Source organism: Scyliorhinus torazame, chromosome 20 (assembly GCF_047496885.1).
Source record: "Scyliorhinus torazame isolate Kashiwa2021f chromosome 20, sScyTor2.1, whole genome shotgun sequence".
NCBI lineage: Eukaryota > Metazoa > Chordata > Chondrichthyes > Carcharhiniformes > Scyliorhinidae > Scyliorhinus > Scyliorhinus torazame.
The window spans coordinates 8,024,455-8,041,740 of record NC_092726.1 but is presented as its reverse complement, the minus strand read 5'-3'; the positions used below and the strand labels follow the sequence as shown (position 1 = coordinate 8,041,740).

Below are 17,286 nucleotides of genomic sequence, written 5' to 3'. Positions count from 1 at the left end.
GCCTGCTGTTAGTTAGGACCTTCAATGAGGCAAGGGAGGGGGGGGGGCTTTACCCCCGACGATGTCCCGGGCACTGATCTCCTTGATCCTGAAGCGGGACAAGGATCCCCTGCAATGTGGGTCTTACAGACCGATTTCCTTGCTAAATGTAGATGCCAAGGTGCTGGCGAAGGTCTTAGCCACGAAGATTGAGGATTGTGTGCCGCAGATCATCCATGAAGACCAGACGGGGTTTGTGAAGGGGAGACAGTTGAACGCGAATGTGCGGAGGCTTCTGGACGTTATCATGATGCCAGCGAGGGAGGGGGAGGCGGAGATAGTGGTGGCGATGGACGCTGAGAAAGCCTTCGATAGGGTAGAGTGGGGGTACCTGTGGGAGGTGCTGAAGAGGGTCGGGTTTGGGGAGGGGTTTGTCAGGTGGGTCAGGCTGTTGTATGAGATCCCGTTGGCAAGTGTGGCCACAAACAGGAGGAGGTCCGAGTACTTTCGGTTGCACCGAGGGACGAGACAGGGGTGTCCCCTGTCCCCCCTGCTCTTCGCACTGGCGATTGAACCCCTGGCTATGGCACTGAGAGAGTCGAGGAACTGGAGGGGGTTGGTGCGGGGTGGGGAGGAGCATAGGGTGTCGCTTTATGCGGACGACCTGCTGCTGTATGTGTCGGACCCGGTGGGAGGAATGTCGGAGGTAATGAGGATCCTTAGGGAATTCGGGGATTTCTTGGGGTACAAGCTCAACATGGGGAAGAGCGAGCTGTTCGTAGTTCAGCTAGGGGATCAGGAGAGGGGGATTGGCGAGCTCCCACTAAAAAGGGCGGAGAGGAGCTTCAGATATTTGGGGGTCCAGGTGGCCAGGAGCTGGGGGGGCCGTGCATAGGCTTAATTTTACAAGGCTGGTGGAGCAAATGGAGGAGGAGTTCAAGAGGTGGGACGCGTTGCCGCTGTCCCTGGCGGGTAGGGTGCAGTCAGTCAAAATGACGGTGCTCCCAAGGTTTTTGTTCCTGTTCCAGTGCCTCCCCGTGTTTATCCCGAAGGCTTTTTTTAGGCGGGTTAACAGGAATATAATGGGGTTTGTGTGGGCGTGAGGGACTCCGCGGGTGAGAAGGGTGTTCCTGGGGCGGAGTAGAGATAGGGGGGGCTGGCGCTGCCCAACCTCTGTGGGTACTACTGGGCCGCCAATGCGACGATGGTGCGCAAGTGGGTGATGGAGGGGGAGGGGGCTGCATGGCAGAGGTTGGAGACGGCGTCCTGTGTGGGTATGAGTCTGGGGGCGCTGGCAACGGCGCCGCTGCCGCTCCCTCCATGGAGGTATACCTCGAGCCCGGTGGTGGTGGCGGCCCTCAAAGTTTGGGTGCACTGGAGGCGGCATAGGGGGGAAGTTGGGGCCTCGGCATGGACCCCATTACGGGGGAACCACCGGTTCGCCCCAGGAAGAACAGGTGGAGGGTTTTCGGGGTGGCTCAGGGCAGGGATACGAAAGCTGGGGGACCTGTTTGTGGACGGGAAGTTTGCGAGCTTGGGTGAGCTGGAGAAGTACGGGCTCCCCCCCGGGGAACACCTTCAGGTACTTACAGGTAAGGGTGTTTGCCAGGAGGCAGGTGGTGGAATTCCTGCGGCTACTGCCACACACAGTACAGGACAGGGTGCTCTCGGGGTGGGGGGGGGGGGGGAGATCTCGGAAACTTACCAGGTGATGCAGGAGGAGGAGGAGGCCTCGGTGGTGGAGGTAAAGGGTAAGTGGGAGGAGGAGTTGGAAGAGGAGATTGAGGAAGGGATGTGGGCAGATGCCCTAGGGAGGGTGAACTCTTCCTCATCGTGCGCGAGGCTCAGCCTCATACAGTTTAAGGTGCTGCACAGGGCACACATGACCGGGACAAGGATGAGCCGGTTCTTTCGGGGTGAGGACAGGTGTGTTAGGTGCTCAGGGAGCCCAGCAAATCACACCCATATGTTCTGGGCATGCCCAGCGCTGGAGGAATTTTGGAAGGGCGTGGCGAGGACGGTGTCGAGGGTGGTAGGATCCAGGGTCAAACCGGGCTGGGAGCTCGCAATATTTGGGGTGGCAGAGGAGCCGGGAGTGCAGGAGGCGAAAGAGGCCGGAATTCTGGCCTTTGCGTCCCTGGTAGCCCGGCGAAGGATTCTCCTTCAGTGGAAAGATGCGAGGCCCCCAAGCGTGGAATCCTGGATCAACGATATAGCAGGGTTTATTACGCCTTGAGAGGGTCGGTACAAGGGTTCTTTAGGCGGGGGCAACCGTTCTTAGACTTTCTGGCAGAGCGATAGACATTGGTCAATGGCAGCAGCAGCTCTTGGGGGGGGTGGTTTACTTTATTTTGGTTTATGTTATTTACACTGGAGGGTCTGAGGGGGTGTATACACCTGTTGTGTTAAGTCGGGGTGTTAATGTTAATTTATTATTTATGTACAGGGGGATATGGAGGGTTGCTTTTCTGGACTGTGTTTTGTACTTAACCCTGTTGGGTTCCTTTTTCATTTTGTTATTGATATTTTATCAAAACCTTAATATAAATTATTTCTAACAAAATACACGTCCTTGGATTTGTAAGTCACCCTCAATTTAGCTGGATATACTATGCTGCACTGCACCTTGCTGATGTACAGTGCCATCTTCACCCGGCTGAAGGCAGCTCGCCTCCTCGCCAGCTCCACTGTAAAGTCCTGGTATATGCGTATACCAGCTCCAGCCCACTGCGCCACCCGCTTCTGCTTTGCCCAGCACAGGACTTTCTCCTTCACGCTATACCTACGGAAACACAGTTACTACTCTTGGCGGCTCACTTGCCTTTGGTATAGGTCTCCACGACCGATGAGCCGATCCAGTTCATATCGGGAGGGATCGTCCCCCTCCCCCAATAGCTTTGCAAACATCGTGGCAAAATACTCCGTCGGCCTCGGGCCTTCCACCCCTTCGGGTAGACCCACGATCCTCAGATTCTGTCGCCTGGATCTGTTTTCCAGGTTTTCCATTTTAGCTCGCAGACCCTTATTGGTCTCTATCACCCTCCGCAGCTCCTTCCCCATCGAGGTGAGTTGATCACTGTGCTGCGATAATGCATTTTCCATTTCCCTCAGTGTCTCACCTTGCTCCCGCACCTCCGCCGCTGCGCTTGATACCGCCGCCCTCACCGGGACAATCGCCTCCTCCACCAGCACTTTCAATACCGCCCCCGTCTCCTTCTTCATCGCTTCCATGTGCTTTGTGAACTGTTTTTCAAGTTCCACGGCCATCACCGTGGTCATTTCTTCTGCTGTGAGCAATGCGGCCTCCCCTGGTGTTCCAGCCTCCGCTTTCCTTACAGTTCCTGCGCTGACTTTTCCACTCATCGGCTGACTTTCATTAACCCTTTTTTCACCACCGTTTTTTTCCCGAGCTTGGACATTTCTCCTCCCTGTGCCTTCTAACAGCTTTTTCAGCCTCCGTTGCCCCCGGGACCAGGCGTTCAAACCCCGAAATTTCTATTCCCGAGCGGGAGCCCTCCAGTGTGTGGCTGCCTCCCGCCCGCCGTCACCGGGAGTCCCTTGCTGGGCATTTTAAACAGGTCCTTTACTTCCTTTTAAAAAAAAATAAATTTCGAGTCCCCAATTAATTTTGTTTTCCAATTGAGGGGCAATTTGGCGTGGCCAATCCACCCACCCGGCACATCTTTGGGTTGTGGGGGCGAAACCCACGCAGACACGGGGAGAATGTGCAAACTCCACACGGACAGTGACCCACGGCCGGGATTCGAACCCGGGACCTCAGCGCCGCAGTCCCAGTGCTAACCACTGCGGCGCATGTCGCCCCTGAATAGATCTTTACTTACTGATATCAATAAAGTGGACTGGCTACTTTGCGGCAGCTCTGTGAGTTTTTCCCAAGGTGTGCCTTCCCCGCGCTGTCCTCGCTTCAATTCCGGGCCTGTCCCGAGTTTGCCGGCCTCGGCAAGGGTTGACGGATGAACCTCCTGTGCCGTGCCCGCGTGCCTTGGGAGTTGCCATGGTGGGCAGGACGACATGACAGCCAATTCAGAACACTTGCCCTTCATTGTGAAAGGCTCAGGTTTGGTACGGAGGGGAGGGGATAGGATCTCTACCTCAGTTTCTGTGAGACGGGAGGGGGGTTCAGTGGCAATGGAAAAACAAATCGCCAGGTTGTTTTGGTCGGAGTTGAAACGGTTGATCACTTCTTTTCCTCACGGGCGTCAATGTCTGTGCGACATGGACCCCACCTTCACTTTGCCTTTCCCAGCACTTCAATCCCCTTTGCTTCCTCGCGTCGTCCTGTTTGAAAGCCTCTCGATGCAAATGGCACTGTTTCCCACCAACTCCCAGTTCCACCTTGGCCGTTCATTGTCTCTTCTGCCGATTGCATTACCGCTTCTTCGGCATTTTGTCAGATTTCGTTTGGAATTACTGGCATTTTTATTAAGGTGTTCGCTGCCTTCCGTATTCAAGAGTAAGTATCGATTCACTCCGAGAAACTGAGCCCGTGTGCACAGTGCAGGTCCAAGCTGGGAGGCTGTCTCCCAGGCTTCCACACACGGCTCTGACCAGCACCACACTCGCCCCGAGATGTGTAGCATGTGAGGGTCTGGCGCACAAAGGGGTTAACTCGGGGCCTGCTTTCTCCCGCCCACAGAGCGATGCGAGGGAACACGTGACCCGCAGTTCATACTTTCAATTCAGATTCCTGTTGCCCCTCGCCTTCAAACAATTTGAGATGACTCCCATGCGCGAGGTGTATTCTCGCGCTCCAGTACTGTGAAGGCGACGTTTTGACAAGTCAACAGGCATTTATATTTTGTTCCAGCATTCCCGCACGCCCGTTTGAGAATCCGCGTTGGGTGCCACGACCGGTCCAAATTAATAAACATTTGTTGCAATTTCAGGTTTGTCCAAGAGAATATTGAAGGCTCCTTTGCGCCTGGATCGCGCATTAATAATTGCACTTTGATAAATGTATGTTCAGCACGTGACTTGTCTGCCCATTCCGATATTGCTGCTTCTGGAAGCTTGCTGTGTAAATTGGTTGCTGGGGTTCACACATTACAACAGCACTTCTGCAACACCCTCTTTTCCTTTCTGTCTTTTTGTCGTTTTTTTTTTCTGAATTAAGTTGCTGTTGTCTCCATTCTGCTTCAGGTGTCCAGACGGTGGACTGTGATATTCCCTCGCTGAACCGCTCTCACTCACTCACTGCTACTTGAAGCAACTCTCTCTGTCCTCCAGGGTCTGTCCTCGCCTTTGGTCAGCTATCTGCCTCCTGTGTCTCGCTGAGAAGCTTGGTCCCATTTCCCTGTGACGTGCTGATGTTGAAGGGACTGTCTTGAGTCCGGCTCGTGGTGTGTTGGTCACTCTGTTCTTCCTCCGTCTGCCCGCAGGGTCCTGCTCTTCCCCCCGCTGCGCAGCCGACTGCGGTATCTAATCCACCGGGTTGTGGAGGATTTTGATCTATTGGACAGCTTCTCGGTGGGAGAGGCAGCTGCCCGGCGTACTGCGGTGTGCCTGGCTGACAAGAGGTGAGTCTGTGGGGCTGAGGGGGCCGGGGCTTGCCCCCCCCCCCGCCCGCTCGCGCAACTGCGCCACGGAACAGTGCAGACCCTGATCGGCAACATCACACCCAAGGAATGCTGCCATCTCCAAAGGTCCCCATTTGGAGTTGTGTGGGTCAGATGGAGACTAGATGGTGGGAGAGAGGCGGGGTTGGGGAGGGTTGGGGGCGGGGGGGAATTGGAGGAAAGATGTGCCTGAGATGTTCCTCAGTCAGCTCTGAGATATCTGTCCTCCTCCAACGCTGATGGCCTGTCATTGCCAATTCTCATTGGCTCCGCCATTGGGGGCCATGCTTTCAAGTTCTGGAATTCCCTCCCTCAACCTCGCGCCGCCTCCCTCTCGCCGCCTCGCTCCCCCCCCCCCCCCCCCCCCCGGCTCCTTCAGGCCGAACTCTTTGACCAAGCTTTTAGCCAGCCGACCTGGGCTGGCGTTGTGTGTCTCTGCGTTCTCCTTGGTTACAGAAAGCTCCTGTCAAACACTGGGATACTTTGTTCTGCGATACCGTTATTGAGGTGCTGGGCCCTCCATTAACCTGCCCTCTGACAGATTCAGCTCCAGCCTCCTTCGCTTAGCCAGCCATTGTGACCCAGTGCTCGCAGTCACATAGACAGTGACACAACAAGGTCGATTCCACTCCCCCACAATACAATAACTCTCTACTCCACTCCCCCTCAGGGTCCTCTTCCTCGACCCGCTCCCAGACCCGGGTTTATGTCCTGTGGGGGGGGGGGGTTTATTTGGGAGGAAGCTCGGCCCCCTAGTCCCCTGGGGAGTTGGCATTCCCAGGTGTGGGAGGGGAATCTGACACGAAGGAGGTTCTGGGGTCAGAGTCGGAAACGGACAAATCATTCCCGTGGAGTTGGGGTGGAATTGGTCGCCGAAGGCCTGGATAGATTGTAACTGGCTGTTTTTACTCTCTGTGTCCTTGGCAGATTGCACGCCCCTCTGGAAGAGAATCGCAGCCGCAGCCACGCTCCAAGTCACTGGACAGAAAGGAGCAGCATCGACAATCAGACGGAGGCCGATGGCGAGGGGGCACCCAGGCAGGAGAAGCTGCCTCCTGGCCACGCCAAGTCCAGGAACAGGCCCGATAAAGCCCGTTACACTGGAAGAGCCGACTGTCGGAACGGTGGCCAGAACAGGAGAGACGGCAAGTTTAATTTCAAAAGGGAGACCAGGAACCGGGAAGGGAGAAGACATCCAGGAAAAGAGAGGACCGATGGCAGCAAGCTGCCCGTCCCGGCAGACGAGGAGGAAAGCGGTCAGATTTCGCAAGAGGCCGCCCCACAGCGTCCACTCAGCGGCGGAAATGTGGGGCGGACTGAGGAAGGGGAGCAATCCAGTACCTCCCACCTCCAGCCAACCGAGAATGAAGGTGATTTACAAAAGGACAGACCAACAGAAGACCCAGCAGCTGACCATGTTTTGGATGGAATTCCCCAGGAAGCAGAGGCACAGCAGGGTCCGAGGTCGAAGGAGGAGACGACATTCCCGTCCGCTGAGGCCAGAGCAGCTAGGGATGGGTCCAGGTTGGGCAGCGAGGGCAGCCGGTGTGAAAGTGTGTCGCCGTTGGTGGAGGCTGCTGAGGGTGTGAGTGGAGAGCGGGTTGTGCGCCACGGGCTTCGCTCGCCAAGGCCTACCTCGAAGACAACGGGAGCCGCTGGCCCAAGAGCGGTTCAACGTGAAGACCAGGCTGCCCCGGGTGACGAGCGGCCTCTGCCGAGCAGCGGCGACGCTGAAGAGGTGGTCAGTCACCAGGAGAGTCAGCCGGCACCGAGAGAGCAGCGGGACGAGAGTAGCAGAGCTGGCAACGTGGCAAACGCTGGAGCTGAGCACGGTGCGGTGGGAGTGGAGAGCGAAGACAGTGCAGCACAAAGTCCAGATCCCCCGAATCCTGCCGCCGACTCAACAGATTTACTCAAAGAGGTAACCCAGTTTCTGCTCAGTGTATCAAAATCTACCGAGTGTCAAGCACACCGGGCAACGAATCTACAAAGGTGTGACTTTGTCTTCAATCTGCTCCTCACATTTTTATTTTAAGCAGAGTTAATTGATTTGTGTTTCTGACTGGATAAATAAAGTTCAGGGTAGAGGGGTCAATTATTAGGGGCATAGGTTTAAGGTGCGAGGGGCAAGGTTTAGAGTAGATGTACGAGGCAAGTTTTTTACGCAGAGGGTAGTGGGTGCCTGGAACTCGCTGCCGGAGGAGGTGGTGGAAGCAGGGACGATAGTGACGTTTAAGGGGCATCTTGACAAATACATGAATAGGATGGGAATAGAGGGATACGGACCCCGGAAGTGTAGAGGATTGTAGTTGAGTCGGGCAGCATGGTCGGCTCGGAGTGCTATTTAAATGTGGTTTTCAGTTTGGGGAAAGGGTATATCGCTATTTCTAATGCTGTCTTCTGATCGGATTGCAGCTTGCGGCTTGCCTGGGGCAGTTGACTATCGGTGTTGAACATCCTCAGTGCGATTATTCCACCTATCAGTCTGAGGAGGACCACATCACTTGCCTGGAGTTTGGACACATCATTGAAATCTACGACTTCTCACCCCAGCTGAGTACTGAAGATATACAGCAGGCATTTAGCAGTTTTCAGTAAGTGTTTCGATTTCCTCTTGACTCTCCTCTGTCTGGAGCACCAGCTCCGAGCTCCCGTTTGCATCTTTGTTGGGCAGGCTGTTTCTCGGGCATAATGACGGCAAGCAAGGGGCTTAGCCAGGCCTTCAGGTCTTAGCAGATCAGAAGAGTTGTTCTGAGATTAAAACTTGGCCTCCTCAATCTTCCATGGTGAAATAAACATCTCTCCCTCTCTCCCTCCCTGCCTCCCCCTCTCTCTCCCTCTCTCCTTCTCTCCCTCCCTCTCCCTCACTCCCTGCCTCCCTCCCTCCCTCCCTCTCCCGCCCTCTCCCTCTCTCCCTCCCTCTCTCTCTCTCTCTCTCTCTCTCATATGCCCACATGTCCAGCCTGGTCCTGCGATGCCCAACGTAAACTGGAAGAACAAGACCTCATGAGACCATAAGACATAGGAGCGGAAGTAAGGCCATTCGGCCCATCGAGTCCACTCCGCCATTCAATCATGGCTGATTTCAACTCGATTTACCCGCTCTCTCTCTCTTTCGATGAGGCAAATTACACCCTTCTGGACTCAGCATTGAGTTCAACAGCCTTAGACAATAAACCTCCCCCCTCCATCACACCTGCGAAAGAAAGGTCATTTGTGTCAGGCTTGGCACAGTGGTTAGCACAGTTGCTTCACAGCGCCAGGGACCCGGGTTCGATTCCCGGCTTGGGTCGCTGTCTGTGCGGAGTCTGCACGTTCTCCCCGTGTCTGCGTGGGTTTCCTCCGGGTGCTCCGGTTTCCTCCCGCAGTCCAAAGATGTGCAGGTTGGGTGGGATAATGGGCGGGGGTGTGGGCTGGGTGGTGTGCTCTTTCAGAGGCTCGGTGCAGACTCGATGGGCCGAATGGCCGCGTTCCGCACTGGAGGAATTCTATGGTTCGATGGAATTATAAAACTGATTCAGGGACACTTTGAATATTCATTCTACTGGATATTGCTGGCTTGGCCAGCATTTATTTCCCATCCCCAACTGTCCCTGAGAAGGTGGTGGTGCATGTGGTGTAGGTACACCCACAGTGCTGTTAGGGAGGGAGTTCCAGGATGTTGCCCCAGTGACAGTGAAGGAACGGCCGATATATTTCCCAGTCGGGGGGGGTGAGGGGCTCGGCGGGGAACCTCCAGGTGATGGGGTTCCCAGGTATCTGCTGCTCTTGTCCTTCTCGGCGGTAACGGTCGTGGGTTTGGAAGGTGCTGTCTAGGAACCTTGGTGAGTTGCTGCAGTGCATCTTGTAGATGGTACACACGCTGTCACTGTGCGGCGGTGGTGGAGGGAGTGAATGTTTGGGGAAGGGGAGCAATCAAGCGGGGCTGCTTTGTCCTGGATGGTGTCGAGCTTCTCGAGTGTTGTTGGAGCTGCGCTCATCCAGGCAAGTGGACAGTATTCCATCACACTCCTGACTTGTGCCTGGCAGGCGAGAGCGAGTGGGGCGCGACTGCACATCAGGAGACTCACCTGCTCTTCGTGTCAGTCACTGACGTTGGAAGGATATACCGGGTGTTGGGAGGGCTATGAATGCACCTTCCTTTCCCATCAAGTCCGGGAGTGGGAATTGAACCCAGAGCCTCTGCCTCAGAAGCAGGGACCCTTCCCGCTGCGATACAGGACCACCCGGGGGGGTGAGTGCGTCTACCAGAAGTGCACATGTTTCCTGAGACTAACCTGTTGCTTTTTCTTGCCAGAAAAGCAGGATTCCGGATAAAGTGGGTGGACAGTACACACGCCTTGGGAATATTTTCCTGTCCGGATTCAGGTAGGGGAATTTTAACAGATGTGCTACCTCTCACTGACGAGATTATCCATCGCTTCCTGGGATAGGTGAGGTTTTCCCACCACGGGATTGGTCTGGATAAGTTGAATCTTGGGAAATGGGGGTGGTTTTTAATGGGAATCTCAATCCATTTCTGAAAGTAAAATTCTTCGCAAATCCTGAACCTGTTTCTCAGCCGAGGTCCCGCCCGGGTGGGAGTCCCGTTGATCGGAATGCTTGACCGATTCAATGCAGGAGGACCAAGGTCTGGATCTTCGCGGGAAGCCCTCGGCAATCTCGGCGTGACGATCGGTAAATTGGGATGGTCTATTCTGGAGAGGAACTGTCTGTGATGAAGCTATTTTAATTTTAATAGTTCTCCTTTGTGTGTGTTTCCCCCCCCCCACCAGCCTCTCAGGCCCTGTCAGTCACTCATTCCCAGCTGAAAACACGGCCTTTATCTCAGGCTACCAAACAATCGAAGCTCAAGGTGGCCAGGACTTCAGGTAATTGATACTCCGACTGTTTGTGATGGCGCTCTCCTGGTGGAGCGGAGAGTACGTCTGTGTCCTGTGGAACTGTCTTCCTGGTGAGATTAATAACCGCGCCCCCCCCCGCACCCCCCCACCCCCGCCCCCACCCCTCCCTCAGCTGGATTGTCAGGGGCATCTTGACAAGTACATGAATAGGATGGGAATAGAGGGATACGGACCCAGGAAATGTAGAAGATTTTAGTTCAGATTACCAGATTATCATAGAATTTACAGTGCAGAAGGAGGCCATTCGGCCCATCGGGTCTGCACCAGCTCTTGGAAAGAGCACCCCACCCAAGGTCCACACCTCCACCCAATCCCCATAACGCAGCCACCCCACCCAACACTAAGGGCAATTTTGGACGCTAAGGGCAATTTATCATGGCCAATCCACCTAACCTGTACATCTTTGGACTGTGGGAGGAAACCGGAGCACCCGGAGGAAACCCACGCAGACACGGGGAGGATGGGCAGACTCCGCACAGACAGTGACCCAAGCCGGAATCGAACCTGGGACCCTGGAGCTGTGAAGCAATTGTGCTATCCACAATGCTACCGTGCTGCCCGGGCAGCATGGTCGGCACAGGCCTGGAGGGCCGAAGGGCCTGTTCCTGTGCTGTACTTTTCTTTGTTCTTTGTCAGTCGTCACGGTTATGGTTGGAAGGATGGATGGGGGGAGATTGCACCTCGTCCTCTGGCCAATATTGATTCCTGAACCATTGTCGGTCTTTCCTAATTGCTGGCCGTCAGCTGTTTTTTCTTATGATCTTGCTGTGTGAAAATTGCCCGCTGTGCTTCCTGCAGTGGCCGCAGTTCCAGGTCGGGGAAGTAGATCCTCAGGGGAGTGGGGGGAGTATTGGAATTGTACTGAAATGAACCTTGTTCGTAAATTTGTGCGGCTTTCTCTGAGTCCTACTCATTGCGGATTCAACAGGCTTCTGCATTGAGATTTCCCCGATCCCTGACACCATCGTTGTTGCTCCTGCTCCGCGCACTTGAACTTTCTGCCGTGTTTGGGGATTTGTGCGGGAGATTGTCGCGGTTCACAATCATGTCGCCCTGCCTTCCCAGATTTCTGGTCAGTTCCCGGCGGCTTCCAGTCGGCGGGGAATATTGAAAAGCAGCTCCGCGTGTTTTGTCTCTGTTCGCAGAGTTCCTGCAGCCGGTGAAGGAGCGGGCGCAGACCAACACTGTGATCGCCAAGAGGCTGGTCTTCAGAGCCCTGGGGCTGCAAATGAGTGAATGGAAAGGGCAGCGAGACGCCAGGCCCAAGGCTGGAGGTGACCGGAACGGTGAGTGCTAACTGTGCTTCCTCAGACTGATTCCAAAATAGTCACAGCGAGCGAGAGAGGTGGGAAAGACCGTGGGCGGGATTTCCTCGGGTTGTTGCTGCTTCTGGGACCTTTCTTTGCACCGATTGGCTTCGGTGGCGGTGACGCTTTGAAGCCCACCGTTGGTCCGGCGGCACTTCAGGGCATCCCGCCCTGTGGCGGTGCAAGTGGGGGGTGTCGAAATGGGAGAGTGAGAAGTATTCTGGGCCCGTGGGTCACAATGGCGACTTTGGCGACCCTCTCCCTGGGCCTGATCCTCACTGGGTCTCTCTGTTTTCTCCCTGCAGTTCAGCCTCGGAGGAATCCTGACGACATCAGCGATGACCCCCTGGTGGTACGTATTTACGCTCAGAGACTCTCTTTGCTCTGTTTTTGGCTGCCTGTTGTATTCCGCTTCCTCACTTGACCTCGCCCTTCCTGCCAACGTGGGTTTCCCCCCCCACAAAAACCTGAGGATTATACAACATCACAACGGAGAGGACGCCATTCAGCCCATCAACTCTGCACCGCTTCCTGAAAGTTGGCCGGAGTACGGTGGAGAACTCCCCTGCCCTGCGCCAAAATCAGGTTCTTTCTGTATCTACTCGACAGGGTGGGGGAGGGCGGCCTCGGTCGAACATTTCTTTCCAAAGACGGCGCCTGCGACAGTGCAGCACTCCCCTCAGCACCGCGCTGGGCGTGTCGGCCAGGATTCCTGCGCTGAGGTCTCTGGAATGCCACTGGAGCCCACGATCGTCTGAATCGGAGGCGAGTGTGTCACCAAAAGAGACTTCCGGAACGCAGGATTGAAACCCGGGAACATGGGATCTCCAGTGCTAATCTTCCCCCAACTCGGCTGATTGCGTCTGTCACACACACACACACACACACACACACGCACAAGAGCATGTCCTCTCCTCCTCATGTCACTTTGGGTCAGTGGAATGACCCCCACCCCCCCCCCCCCCCCCCCCCCCAAATCGTAATCAAGGGTGCAACCTGGGGACAGTACTGAGGGAGTGCTGCGCTCCCTGACGCGCTGCTTTGTTCAAAGCAGAGGCCTCATCGGGCTGCTCCCCTTCGATGTTCGAGGTCCTGTGGCACCTCTTTGTCGAACGGTGCGTTAACCTGCTGCCTTGTCCAACCTGCACCACCTCAAACAACGCCCACAACCGCACTGGCCGGCGCGTCGTCATTGTGGGATCCTGCTGTGCACCACTTGGCTGCCTGTGCCCCACCGCCGGGCCCAAAGTAATTCGCTGCCCGCCAGGTGTTCCAGGAGGATGTGCAGTGCCGGAACGGAAGGTCCCGTGACCGAGAGCTGTGCGAGGAAATGCGGATCGGTGTCCCAGTGTGGCAGACCCGGAGGTGACCGGTGCAATCCTTTCCAAATCAGAAAATGCCACTCACTGCCTGCGCCCAGCAATCAACCCGACCAAAAACTGGCTTTAACCGTGAAAAACTAAACTGAGGGCTTTGGAATATCTTGAGGTTGTGAAAGATGCGATGTCAGGACAAGTCTGTGAGCTTTCCGCACATTGCAATGATCACATGGAAACTGGTCATTCCAACACTCTGTATTGATGTTTCTGTCCCGCATGAGCATCATCCCTAGTTACATAACCTGCCCTGATCCCTGACCTTGGACATGCATTGAAAAAAAATCCCGATTAGTGCCAGGAATGGTCATGTCACTGCACTGGTCATCCCTGGAATCGTGGCTCTGTGGACAGGGGTTCAGATCCCGCCACTGCTGCTCAGGGAACACGGACTCAAATCGATAGATCTCATCAATCATTACCGTCAGGTGCCTGAATTGTCACAAATCGGCTTCTGGTTCACTCATCCCCCTCCAGTGGGCGGAGTCCGACATCCTCACCCGCCTTCGGCCTGGGTGTGAGTTCAGGACCACAGCAGCATGTTTGGCTGCCAGCTTCGCTCTGAACTCCGTGAGTGGACCAGCAGCCACTGTTCCCAGGCTGCTGGCCTACCCCCTCCCCGAGGCCAATTCGGCATGCTGGACTTGCCGGCCACACACTCTCTCACCCCAAGGATGAATGGGAAAAGGCTGACTCCCAGGGGGAGTATTATTCCAATGTGTTGGGGGCCTCTGCTGTCATCCACTGACAACACAGACAAATTGATACCCATTGCAATTTTGATTTCCGTTTAAATGCAACTTTTTTCAACTCACTTTTAAAGACTTTCTGTGCTCGTTCAAACTGTTTCAAGATTCACAACTTGAACCAAAATAAACTACCCAGCAGAGAGAACTTGGCCAGACTCGCTCTGGAGGGCGTACGCTCCGAGTTGGGGTCTGGCCTTGCCAATGTTTGATCCCAGGGCTATCGCCATCGCCATCCTAAAAGCTGCTGCTTTATTAGAAGGTTTAAGTTTGCAGTTTCAAGCTGATTCATGGAAACAATCCAGCAGCCCACAATCCTTATTTGTCCTCGAGGGAGCCTCGTTCTCGCTGTTGCAAAACCAAGTGTTACCAGCTAAATGTACAGTGAGAAGCCGTCATTCTGTCTGTTCCCGTCAAATCTGTGGGTCTCTTGTCCCATCATGCCTCATGGTGCAATGTCAGCCGTCTTTCCATGCTCTACAAATGGGAATTGCCTTATGTTGAGAGTCAGAACCGCTGGTGAACAGACCCACGAACTGCAAGTTTAGCCCAGCACAGGTGAAAACAGACGCAGGAATGAGGAAATTTAACATGGAGGGGAAATGGAACTTGGGTGACTCTGAAGCCAGAAGATCTTTTCCTTTGGGACTGAGGGCAGTGGAACAGCGTTGAACGCGATAACGACCGCAACATGTCCTATCATACCTCTTTGTGTGGGCTTTGACAGGCCATCACCACCTGGACGTTCCCCTCCAAGCCCCACATCACACTGACTGGGAAATATATCGGCCGTTCCTTCACTGTCGCTGGGTCAAAATCCTGGCACTCCCTCCCTAACAGCACAGTGGGTGCAACTACACAACAGGGACCGCAGCGCGGTTCAAGAGGGCGACTAATCACCACCTTCTCAAGGGTAGTTAGGGATGGGCAATAAATGCTGCCCCCCCCCCCCCCCCCCCCAACCACATGCCATGCAAAAGCTATGTCGGTGAGTAAATACTCATCCTGTTTCCCAGAGACTTTAACATGAACCTTTCAAAGCATGGCTCCAATCTTCCAGTGTGCTCTCAATGCTGCTCATGCGAGGGGTTTGCACCTCAACAGATTGGGATTGGAGGGACATAAATGCACCCACGAGAGAGAAAACAGCAGGTGATGAGAATAAATGATGGATTAAACAAGTGACAAAGATTGAGAGTGTGTGTGTGAGGTATCGGTATCGTGCGTTATTGAGGAGAGAACGTTTTGTTTCTGTCGTAATGCTTCAATCTGTATGCAGTGTTGTCCAACAAAGATTGAGAGTGTTTCTCCCACCACCTCCACACCCCAGAAACATTTTCTCAAGGGTGCCTGCGTCCAGTTCCTCAATAGTCCCGACAAAGGAAAATGCTGCGTCCCGCAAAGAATTTTCATTCGACCTTCAGACGCAGACTTAATTTACAAACAAACGAGTTGGGAGCAGGAGGAGGCAATTCGGCCCCTCTAACCTGCCGCGCCGGTTCGGGAGTCGGGACTGATCTGATTGCGGTCTCCAATCCACATTCCGCCTGCACCCCGCCTCCCAATAACCTTTGATTCCATTGTTAGTCAGGAATCTACCTACCTCAAGGACAGCACGGTGGCACAGTGGTTAGCACTACTGCCTCATGGCGCCGGGGTCCCAGGATCGATCCCGTCTCTGGGTCACTGTCCGTGTGGCGTTTCCACATTCTCCCCGTGTCTGCGTGGGTTTCACCCCCACAACCCAAAGATGTGGGGGTGATGATGAGGTTGGGAGAGTGATGATGATGTTGGGGAGTGGTGATGATGTTGGGGGGGTGGTGATGATGTTGGGGGAGCGATGATGTTGGGGGGGTGATGATGATGTTGGGGGGGGTGATGATGATGTTGGGGGGGGGTGATGATGATGTTGGGAGGGTGATGATGTTGGGGGGGTGATGATGATGTTGGGGGGGTGATGATGATGTTGGGGGGGTGATGATGATGTTGGGGGGGTGATGATGAGGTTGGGAGGGTGATAATGTTGGGGGGGTGATGACGATGTTGGGGGGGGTGATGATGAGGTTGGGAGGGTGATGATGATGTTGGGGGGGTGATGATGATGTTGGGGGGGTGATGATGATGTTGGGGGGGGGTGATGATGATGTTGGGAGGGTGATGATGATGTTGGGGGGGTGATGATGATGTTGGGGGGGTCATGATGATGTTGGGGGGGTCATGACGATGTTGGGGGGGTGATGATGTTGTTGGGAGGGTGATGATGATGTTGGGGGGGTGATGATGTTGTTGGGAGGGTGATGATGATGTTGGGGGGGTGATGATGATGTTGGGAGGGTGATGATGATGTTGGGAGGGTGATGATGATGTTGGGAGGGTGATGATGATGTTGGGGGGGTGATGTTGTTGGGAGGGTGATGATGAGGTTGGGAGGGTGATGATGTTGGGGGGGGTGATGATGATGTTGGGGGGGTGATGATGTTGGGGGGGTGATGATGATGTTGGGGGTGATGATGATGTTGGGAGGGTGATGATGATGTTGGGAGGGTGATGATGTTGGGGGGGGTGATGATGAGGTTGGGAGGGTGATAATGATGTTGGGGGGGTGATGATGTTGGGGGGATAATGATGATGTTGGGAGGGTGATGATGTTGGGGGGGGTGATGATGAGGTTGGGAGGGTGATAATGATGTTGGGGGGGTGATGATGTTGGGGGGATGATGATGATGTTGGGGGGTGATGACGATGTTGGGAGGGTGATGATGATGTTGGGAGGGTGATGATGATGTTGGGAGGGTGATGATGATGTTGGGAGGGTGATGATGATGTTGGGGGAGTGATGATGATGTTGGGAGGGTGATGATGATGTTGGGAGGGTGATGATGATGTTGGGGGGTGATGATGATGTTGGGAGGGTGATGATGATGTTGGGAGGGTGATGATGTTGGGAGGGTGATAATGATGTTGGGGGGGGTGATGATGATGTTGGGGGGGTGACGATGATGTTGGGGGGGTGACGATGATGTTGGGGGGGTGACGATGATGTTGGGAGGGTGATGATGATGTTGGGGGGGTGATGATGATGTGGGGGGGAGTGATGATGATGTGGGGGGGGTGATGATGATGTTGGGGGGGTGATGATGATGTTGGGGGGGTGATGATGATGTTGGGGGGGTGATGACGATGTTGGGGGGGTGATGATGATGTTGGGGGAGCGATGATGATGTTGGGGGGATGATGATGATGTTGGGATTGTGATGATGATGTGGGGGGGGGTGATGACGATGTTGGGAGGGTGATGATGATGTTGGGGGGTGATGATGATGTTGGGGGGGTGATGATGATGTTGGGAGGGTGATGATGATGTTGGGGGGGTGATGATGATGTTGGGGGGGTGATGA

At 54.7% G+C, this 17,286-nt stretch overlaps 1 protein-coding gene across 1 annotated transcript in view; it reads left to right on the top strand.

The window, feature by feature from the left end:
- Positions 1–17,286, top strand: part of LOC140397070 (uncharacterized) — a 105,220-nt gene that overhangs the window by 18,838 nt on the left and 69,096 nt on the right. Inside the window, exons 2-8 of the mRNA XM_072486103.1 lie at positions 5,379–5,516; positions 6,483–7,476; positions 7,971–8,149; positions 9,853–9,923; positions 10,331–10,426; positions 11,605–11,745; positions 12,072–12,118. Coding sequence (XP_072342204.1) covers positions 5,379–5,516; positions 6,483–7,476; positions 7,971–8,149; positions 9,853–9,923; positions 10,331–10,426; positions 11,605–11,745; positions 12,072–12,118 — 1,666 coding nt within the window. The remainder of the gene's footprint in view (positions 1–5,378; positions 5,517–6,482; positions 7,477–7,970; positions 8,150–9,852; positions 9,924–10,330; positions 10,427–11,604; positions 11,746–12,071; positions 12,119–17,286) is intronic.